The sequence below is a fragment of the Gadus chalcogrammus genome, chromosome 18, assembly GCF_026213295.1.
Source record: "Gadus chalcogrammus isolate NIFS_2021 chromosome 18, NIFS_Gcha_1.0, whole genome shotgun sequence".
Lineage (NCBI taxonomy): Eukaryota > Metazoa > Chordata > Actinopteri > Gadiformes > Gadidae > Gadus > Gadus chalcogrammus.
Genome location: NC_079429.1, coordinates 18,114,536 through 18,124,709, shown reverse-complemented (window position 1 = coordinate 18,124,709; position 10,174 = coordinate 18,114,536). Strand labels below are relative to the sequence as shown.

General features: G+C 51.1%; 1 protein-coding gene across 1 annotated transcript in view; it reads left to right on the top strand.

Moving 5' to 3' along the window:
* Positions 1 to 9,920, top strand: part of ntn2 (netrin 2) — a 14,538-nt gene extending 4,618 nt beyond the window's left edge. The window contains exons 4-7 of the mRNA XM_056576685.1: positions 3,648 to 3,797; positions 5,926 to 5,979; positions 8,927 to 9,001; positions 9,520 to 9,920. Of these exons, the coding sequence (XP_056432660.1) occupies positions 3,648 to 3,797; positions 5,926 to 5,979; positions 8,927 to 9,001; positions 9,520 to 9,920 (680 nt within the window). The remainder of the gene's footprint in view (positions 1 to 3,647; positions 3,798 to 5,925; positions 5,980 to 8,926; positions 9,002 to 9,519) is intronic.
* The last annotated feature ends 254 nt before the right edge of the window (positions 9,921 to 10,174 follow it).

Sequence of the window (10,174 nt, the reverse complement as noted above, 5' to 3'; positions counted from 1 at the left end):
TCTCTCTCTCACTATGTGGGTATCTCTGTCTCTCTGTCTCCCTCTCTGTGTCTCTCACCCAGAGCACTGCTAATCAGCTAAAGCCAGCCAACGCCTGGTCATGCCTTCAGTTGCATAGATCTGAAAAGTCATCAACATCTGAGGACATTTTTACTGGCCCTAAACTGGCCAAAGCCCCTCCACACATAAAACTTCAGAAGGCCGGTCCTCACACAGCACCGAAACAACACGCACACACAGACGCATGCACACACACGCACACACACTCAGGGCTGCTACAGCTGGCTGTGGCGACTTGTTTATTGCACAATGCAGACGCTGGCTGTGAGGGCTGCTGTCTGAACAAGGCCGGTTTGTTTGGAAGGAAAGTGAGATCCTTGAGTGTAGTCTGATGTCCACCGCGTTGATGGCTAACGCAGAAGGGAAGGGGAAGTATGGGGTTTAGCCAGCTGGAGCTAGCAGAGCTGATAGCGGTCGGGCTATTGGTGGGGCTATGTAAGTGGCTACAATTTGGCTTAGCAGTGGTGCTTTGACCGGGGCTTGCGTTATAGATAGGGAAGTGGCTCCGGTTTTTGCTAGCAGTAGGGCTGGTGTCATGGCTAGCTTTTTAGCTAGTGCTAGGGCTAGCTGTCGAGCTTGTGTTGTGGCTAGGTTTGGAGCTAGTGGTGTGGCTTTGACGGAGGCTAGGGTTTTTGCTGGCCGTGGGGGTCACATGGTCACCAGAGCTTCATGGCAAAGGCAAAGGCAAACCAAACTGCCAGGGTGTGAAACAAAGTCTGACCAGACTGCCAGGGTCTGGAACAAAGGCAGACCAGAATGCCAGGGTCTAGAACAAAGTCTGACCTGACTGCCAGGGTCTGGAACAAAGGCAGACCAGACTGCCAGGGTCTGAAACAAAGTCTGACCAGACTGCCAGGGTCTGGAACAAAGGCAGACCAGACTGCCAGGGTCTAGAACAAAGTCTGACCTGACTGCCAGGGTCTAGAACAAAGTCTGAACAGACTGCCAGGGTCTGGAACAAAGGCAGACCTGGACCATCCAACTGTCTACTTGACATTTGACCCACTATCAAGTCAGATCGCTCAAAGTCAGAGTGAGGTCGTGATCACAGGAATTGAGTGGGTTTCATCTAAATGTAAAAATGTCCCACTATGCACCAGAGGGCATGTATTGGTTTTTGGGTTACTGTCTAGGGTTATGGCGTTTTAACTCCCATTCAAAATATGCTGGTTTACTGGTTTATCTTTAGTTTTTAGAGATGGTTAGGGTAAGAGAGGGTGAATGATATAGATGGTTAGAGTAGCTCCCCTCCAGTTTTAACACAAACGCAAGGCGTTCCTTTATGTTAACAGGCATTTATTTCCAAATCCATTCCGCTAGATAACCAAAACACAAAAAACACAAAATAGCTTGTGTAATTAATAGATAGCCATCACTAAGTATATATTATTTGCATTATATACATGTAAACCAACAACAACCACCAAATAAATTATTCTTATTTTAACTCAAAATGATTAAATGAACCTAAAGAGTAAGTGACTCTGCTGGCAGCTCCAGCGAGGGATAGCGCTGGCCAGGGTTAGGACTGTGGCCCCTGGCAGCAGGGCTGGGGTTGAGGATTGGCTATTTTCTTTTTTTTGGCCAGATTTACGGTCTCCAGGCTGAGGTGCCGGGCCTCCCAGTGGCCCTCGGCCTCCAGATGGCCGCGTTAGAGATCACAAGAGCCGACCGGCAGTACCAGGCCCATCACAAACATACGCACACACACACACACACACACACACAAACACACACACACACACACACACACACACACACACACACACACACACACACACACAGTCCAACAGGTGGCACAGGGAAGGAATGTCTTTCCATTCCCAGCCAGACCCTGTGGTCCAAACGCCTGGCCAGCACATGAATACACATTACACAATCACATCTATAATGACCGTTCATACCAGTTACAACATATAGAATATCAATATCAAGGCAAGCTTTAACCAGACAAGTTACTCTGTGAGGCTTTGTGTGCAAACATGTTAACAAACTTCTGGGCTGAGGAAATAGGAAATGTTCACATTCAGACCAATCAAGGGTAAAGGAACCACAGTAGTCGGCTCGGTTGGACAGGTATAACACAATCAAAACGGTTTCCATCAGCACAGCAGATAAATATGTCCCTGAAAACACAACCTCCTCATTGGTTGGTCTTTTTTTATGTTTCTGTCGTTCTTCTGATTATTCAGCTTATTCAAATAGGTTTAGTTGTAACACTATTATGAGATGATTATGGTTTTCTCAAAACTCATAAACCAAATAAGCTATTTACATCCACCTGGAGAAGCGACGACAGGTAGACTCAGGTAGACTCGTTAACCTCAACAACTCGTTAAGCAGTTCCTCCTGAGGTTGAGTCTCCCTGGTTAATAACAGGTTGTCCTCGGCAACCACACACGGCGGTGACATGCCCCACCTGTCGCTTAGCCTCGACTCAATCCCCAACCCCCCCCCCCTTCAACACTCTCACCTGTACACACTCCTCCGGCCCCCAGAGCCCCCCGCCCTGGCTGCTGACTGCAGCGAGGGCGCTGCCGAATGGGCGGGATTCTTCCACCTCGGAGAGATCGATGGACTGGATAAGGTTGATGTGGGAATTGCTTTCAGAGCTGTAGTTTAGCTTCTTTTAAAGAGCGGAAAAGTTTCCCTTTCCGATGTACAGAGATAATGAACAGTTTGGAGGTCGTGTCAGAATCGACCAATCAGAGGCCTCCTGGGGCTGCTTTTAAGAGCAGGTTGGGGTTTCCACCCTGGGTTCCGACGTGTCGACAAATGAGCTGTTTGTGCGCCTCCATCGTTGTGAAATGTTAAGTGTGTGTTTATTGGCCGAGCAGCACATGTCTGTTGCCGCGAGATATGGGCTTGGGTGATGTGTTGAGGCACCAACCGAGACCACTGCAGCCCCATGTCTCCCTCTCTTACCCTCTCTCTCTCTCTCTCTCTCTCTCTCTCTCTCTCTCTCTCTCTCTCTCCTCTCCCTCTCTCTCTTTCTCTTTCACTCTGACATCTTGTATCTCTTCCTCTGTCTTTCTCTGTTTCACCCTCTCTCCTTACTCTCCCATTCACTCTCACCCTCCTCTCTATCTACTTTCCCGAGATTTTTTTCTAGATTTTTTTTTTCTTACTACCTTCCTCCTCCCCCTCCCTCTGTCCTCTACCTCGCTCTTTCTCCACTCACTCTACCAACCCTCTCTTCTTCTCTTCTTGCTCGCTCTCTACCTCTCTCTCTCTACCTCCCGCTCTCTGCCTCTCACTCTCTTATCTCTTCTCTTGCACTCTTGCTCACTCACTCACTCTTCTCTCTTTGTCATCTGCTAGTTTATTCACTCATATATGTTTCCCATCACTGAACCTGGTTAGAGACCTGCTGAGGGGAACTCTCCAGGACAAAACTATGATATATATATACGCACACCCTATATATATATATATATCCGTACCCTATTTGAACATGTCGAACTCAACGTGAAATATACAAATTCAAAAGTGAAAAGGTAGGCTGGTAGGTGCAAAGGATGACAGTACATGACTTTCTTCTGTCTTCTCTCCCCTCTTCCCCTCCCCCTCCCCCTCCCCCACTCTAGCGTGTGACTGCCACCCGGTGGGCGCGGCCGGTAAGACATGTAACCAGACAACGGGACAGTGCCCGTGTAAGGACGGCGTTACCGGGGTAACCTGCAACCGCTGCGCCAAGGGCTACCAGCAGAGTCGCTCGCCTGTCGCACCCTGCATCAGTGAGTCAGCACTCTCTACCTCACCCGCTCACTCACTCACTCACTCACTCACTCACTCACTCACTCACTCACTCACTCACTCACTCACTCACTCACTACCTCATTCACTCACTCACTCACTCACTCACTCACTCACTCACTCACTCACTCACTCACTCACTACCTCACTCACTCACTCACTCACTACCTCATTCACTCACTAACTCACTCAATCACTCACTCACTCACTCACTCACTCACTCACTCACTAACTCACTCACTCACTCACTCACTCACTCAGTCACTCACTCAGTCACTCACTCACTTGAATGATCTCATACACACACACATAGATACATATGTATGGAGAATGCATGAGCATATTGAGCCTCATGGAGCCGCACGGAGCCGCATGGAGCCACATGGAGCCGCATGGAGCCGCATGGAGCCACATGGAGCCTGCTACCCCTATCACCAGCATTGCAACAGATGGTGATGGGGGCAGCAGGAAGTAGCAAAAGTAACAGCAGCCAATGTCACGACCAAGCGGATGGCTCAAGGAGAGCTGTGCGTGTGGGCTTAAGTTAGTCTCGTCTTGTTGTGACGCCCCCTCCAGCTCTTCCAGTGCATGAGAGTCCATGAGTTCTGTACTCGCTGCCTGCGTCGGTTCATCCTTTTCTCTCCTTAAAGGGACTCATAGAAGCCCCGTCCACCCAAGTGGCCCCTCCTGGCCCCTGCACACAAAACAAGGGCCACTAAGCAGCCAATTAGTATGACAGCAGTGACCCTTATTTAAATTTCTCTTTCATGGTCTTTCGTTCTGTCTCAGTCCAACCCAAACCCTGGGGAACGGAGGCTCTTCAACAGCTGGCCCCTCTGTGTCGGAGCCCCGGCTCAATCGGGCCCTTCGTCTTTGTTTTGTTTTGTTTCACAGGGGTGTCCATAATCTCAGAGAGATCCAACTGCCATCCTCCTCGGGCCCTCAGAACGTCACTCCAGATGAACGCCCCCCTCCTCCTCCTCCTCCTCCCCCCCCCTCCTCCCCCCCCTCCTCCCCCCCCTCCTCCTCCTCCTCCTCCTCCTCCTCCCCCCCTCCTCCTCCTCCTCCTCCTCCTCCTCCTCCCCCCTCCTCCTCCTCCTCCTCCTCCTCCTCCTCCTCCTCCTCCTCCTCCTTCCCTTCCTCCTCCTCCTCCTCCTCCTCCTCCTCCTCCTCCTCCTCCTCCTCCTCCTCCTCCTCCAATGGGCTGGCTGCTCCTCAAAGCCTCTCGCAGCAACACCGCCAATCAGAAACAAATCCTCTTGAGTAGATGCTAAGCCGGTGGTTCTGAGGCTATTTACGTTTCCATTCGGCGGCCGTTTGTTTGCATTAGCATGTGTATTGGAAAGCAGTGCATGGCTGGACTACAGGGGCCCACCACATCAAAAAGGGCCCACCTTCTGGAGGGAGGGGCCACAGCATCTGTCTCCAGATACTGGGAAATACACTAAAGACACTAAGGTGTCATCTATGACTGAAGTGACACGATCCACATTTTGTTGAAGATGTTTAATGGGACAGATTCATTGGTCAGGCGCTCATTTCACAGAGGTAGGAAAATGAAAGGAAGGAAAATAAAGTGAGACTGCTCACACGTTTCTGCGCTCATCCCAAAGTTGGATTTGTGACATCATCACACCCAGCAAGGACTGCTAGTACTGTCTGCTGCACATGCTGCCTATATTGTTGTAAATTTTGCGAATCAGCATTAAAACAGAGGATGAAATAGATTTGTTTTTAGATTTAGTACATATCAATGTGGAATATCATAGTTAGCTTACATTAACCCCATTTATTTTCCAACATTTTTAGGTTGCGGTATTTTTTGTGTATGGTTTGTGGGGGCTGGTCTGAATGTGGTTTGGGGGCCTTGTGTGAGGCTCCTGCTGTTTGTTTATAGCCAGTTCTGGCATATGATTCCATGGATGGATGTATGTATGCACAACCTCTCCGAGGCCTCTGTGGAACTAATTCCCACTTTTTTCAGACATACCTCATTCATCTGACCATCCAGATGGCATCCCTCACAACCTGCTCCAGCATGTGTCCCATGTACCGATGGTATGCCCCGCTCTAGTTAAGAATGTATTTTGCTTTTCTTCTGTGTTTCAGAAATCCCAGTGGTCAACCCTACAGCCCTGATCAGCAGCACTGAGGAGCCAGCAGGTTAGTCTCTCAAGTCAATCAAAGAACACTCTCTCAATCTCCCCCCCCCCTCCACTCTCCCTCTCCCTCTCCCCCTCCCTCTCCCTCTCCCGCTCCCCCTCCCTCTCCCTCTCCCCCTCCCTGTCCCTCTCCCTCTCCCTCTCCCTCACCCTCTCCCCCTCCCTCTCGCCCTCCCTGTCCCTCTCCCTCTCCCCTCTCCCTCCTCCTCCTTCTCCCCCACCCCACCTGTTTACCAGTTCTTAAATATTTCTGGGCAGGGTCTTTAAGCTGTGGAATAAATATTAATGGAGGGTGGGGTCGGCCATTTTCATGTTCTGCTAAATAAATGAGTGTGCAGGGAAACCCGCATTCCTGGCAGGCCCGCCAGGAAGGCCAGCTTTTCCTTTGTCGATGTCACGCCATCGCGAATCAGACCGAGGTCGTCGCACAGGAAAGGACTTAAGTTTGTACAGGAACGACTGTGTACATGCTGGAGAAATGATCTGTGAATCCCTACTCTCCCTTCTCTCTTCATTCTTTCTGCCTGTCTTCTGTGATCATTATTTACAAATTTTTTATTAGTGAGCTCGGAAACCATCTGAAATGTTCCCAACCTCCTCTGTGAAGGAGTGTGCAGCGGACGCTCAGAGCCATGCACACGCACTGCCTGAATATCCGAACCACGCGCACTCGCCGTTGTGGCGGGCCAGCTAGCGGCCCATTACAGGTTGGATAATATCATTCAGCAACAGAAAGGCACAGGGATTGAAAGGAATACACGTTTCGACAGACTGTTCCACACGTAAGCTCACGTGTACTGCGGTATACTTCAGCTTCAAACCGAGTGGTTTATCAGTGGCTGAGTACCGGAGCCTCTGGTGAGCTCTGGTCCATCTACCAGATATAACTTCTCTTCTCCTAACAACACATTGACTGTTAAAGGTTCAGCAGAACTTGCAGCCCGCTAGTGATGGAGGAGCCCGATGGCTCTGCTCTGGCCTCCTGCTCCCTGGGAAAGGGTCGCCAACACTTCCGTTAATTTACGCCCTAACCGAGTTCCAGCCCACAGAACTCCCCCCCCCGGCCCCCAGCCTTCAGAAACCCCTCCCCCCAGCCCTGAAGTGGCGGACGGGTTTTGTGCTAGGGGCAGCGAAGGCCATTTATCCTTGTCATGCCACGGAGAAAGTGCCACTGTGTGTGTGTGTGTGTGTGTGTGTGTGTGTGTGTGTGTGTGTGTGTGTGTGTGTGTGTGTGTGTGTGTGTGTGTGTGTGTGTGTGTGTATGTGTGTGTGTGTGTGTGTGTGTGTGTGTGTGTGTGTGTGTGTGTGTGTGCGGATGATCAACGTGAGGTGAGAGCTCAGCTTTAAATTACTTTTACTGGGAAAAACACACAAACTGGAACCCTGCCAGAACCTCAACACAGCCATACACACACATAGACACAAACACACACATGGGGATACACGCACACACACACACACACACACAGAAGCCTGCTCTCCAGAGATAGCATCTCTCCACTCCCAGTCCGTTGCTCCCCTCAGGGAGATAGCCTTCTTCACTTGATTCCGCTTTGAAATACAACCCTTTGCCACATCACACGCCTTCCACATGTAAACAAACACAGTCTCGCTCCCACTCTAATATCTTCTCCAGCACACCGTCCCTCAGCCAGACCTCGTGACAGCTTTATCTCCTCCTCATCCCCCTTTCCCAGCCACATCTCCATCTCTCCATCTCCCTTCATTCCAGCCTTCCTTCAACACCAGTGTTTTACCTCCTTCCCCCAATCCATCCGTCCATCCATCCGCAGAAGCAACTGGCGAGGATCAAGTGATTCATTCCTACTCCCAGAGCCCAAGAAACTCTCAGATTCTCTCTTTCTTTTCCACTCTCTCCCCCTCACCCTCTCCACACCCTCCACCTTGCCCTCCCACTCTCTCCCTGTCTCTCCCTCCTCACCCCCTCTCTCTTTCTCTCTATGGTGTAATTGGGGCAGTGTTTTCTGTTCAGTTCAGAGTCGTTTTAATTGGTTTGCTTTGGAAAGCAAGCTCCTCGACTCCCAGAGATTCTTGGTTTCTCCGCAGCAGCGAGAGCTCCATGGAGCAGAAGGCAGCGCCCCTGTAAACTCTACCTGACCTGCGTCCTCAAACATCCCATGGCACACGCTTCCATGGCAACAACACATCCAAAGGCTTTGTGTCATAACGGACGAGACGTCCTTAAGACTAAATACACTGTTGAGTTGTGGTCCCTTACACACACGTTTGCGGTAATGATCTGACATGTAAGCGGTGTGTATCCTCTCATGACTCAGGACACGCTAGAATCACAGGGATGCAGCCTTACATCAGTAACAGGCTGATACACTGTGTTTGATCTACTCGCCGTCACCAACATACAACTGTTATAGCAAGCTTTGCCCGGTGGGTTGGTGCTCGTTTGACATCCCGGAACCGTCCCGGTGGTCTGGGGTCAGGAACACCAAACAAACACACCAACGGGGCTGTTGTGGCAGTGTCCGTGGCACCACAACGGGGTGTGAACGTGTGCGAGGTGCTGCAATGTGCCCCAGACCTTCCCGAGGTAAACAGAGCTTTAATCGCTCATTGGGCTGGCGTCCAACCACTCCGCAGCGGCCGGTCCTGCCAAACTCCACCCCGGGGCCAACAGCTCCGTTCCAGGTGTCCAAACCCCCTTCATTAGCTTTTCTGCACCCTGCATCGGAAAGGCCAACCTCCGACCCCCTGACCACAGTCAGCTGGTCATTGTAGGCGTGGTCGATGTGGAGCAGGGCGTGGCCAATCAATGTCCACCCCGCCAGGACTGCTTCCTAGCGGTCTTGTGGATTTTCTTTCCCGTCCCCAGACAGCATGTTAAAGGGACCTGCGTTTAACCCTGGTCTTTTTCCAACGACCCAGCCCCCTGTGATAACAATGACTCAATGTTGTGGCCTTTGTTTCCACAGACTGCGAGTCCTACTGTAAACCTGTGAAGGGAAACCTGAAGATCAACATGAAGAAATACTGCAAGAAGGACTATGGTAAGGAACTAGGGGCTGGTATATCTGCCCCTGACAAAACAGAACAAGTCTCGCATTTCTAACCCTGAAAAGAGATTCTGTCGGTCATAATCTCAGATCTTTATTGATTTCATGCCATAGGTGGACAAGAAAATGAAAGGTTTTCTCTTTTGGAATTTTGACATATTCAAAACATATTTTAACTGGATTGAATGAAAATGGAAAAATATAACGTGAGATGAAAGTAAAAAAGTGCTTTTGCAACTTGATTCCAAATGTGTGCCTTTCATTATCTTTGATCCATTTACCATATGAAGAAGAAAAGGCCATACTGAAGAGCACCAGTGGGAGATTACATCTCTTCACCCTCTGTAGAAAAACTCTCTGTACTTCTTATGGTTGACCCCTTGTGTGATCGAGGACTCTCAGGACCAGGTCACATCGTGGTTTCAGCTCCCTTGTTAATGCTTGTCTTGTGTGGTGTGTTGTGGTGTGTGTTAACGTGTGTGTTGCCATGTGTGTGTGTGTGTGTGGTGCAGCGGTGCAGGTGAACGTGCTGGACATGGAGACGCTGGGCGACTGGGCCAAGTTCTCCGTCATGGTGGTGTCGGTGTACAAGAGCCGCGGGGAGCCGCTGAAGCGCGGCGACAACGTGCTGTGGATCCACATGAAGGACCTGGCCTGCAAGTGTCCCAAGATCCAGATGAGCAAGCGCTTCCTGGTGATGGGAGGGGGGTCCGAGGGAGTGGGGGGCGGGGGGCCCGCGGCGGGGGGAGGAGCCGTCGGCGGGGGTGCCGGGGGTGGAGCTGCGGGGGCGGAGCAGCGGGTGGGCCTGGTGGCGGATAAGAACAGCCTGGTCATCCAGTGGAGGGACGTATGGACGCGGCGGCTCAGGAAGTTCCAGCGCAAGGAGAAGAAGGGCAAGTGTGGCAAAGCATGATGACCGCCACCACGCCCTGCCCCACCTCCTCCTCTTCAGCCCTCCACCCCTCCTATCTACCTTTAAACTGTGACCCCCACCCACCCTTCCCCGTGACTCCTGGTCGGGAGGGGAGCTAACGACACCTTGCCCCCCCCCCCCGGCCCCGGGCCCTGGGGACGCTGCACATCAGAGACTAACCCTGCCCGTTCGGAAGGACTGCTTCTTGTGTATATTGGATGGACTTGTTTAACTTTTTATTTTTCCAAGATGTG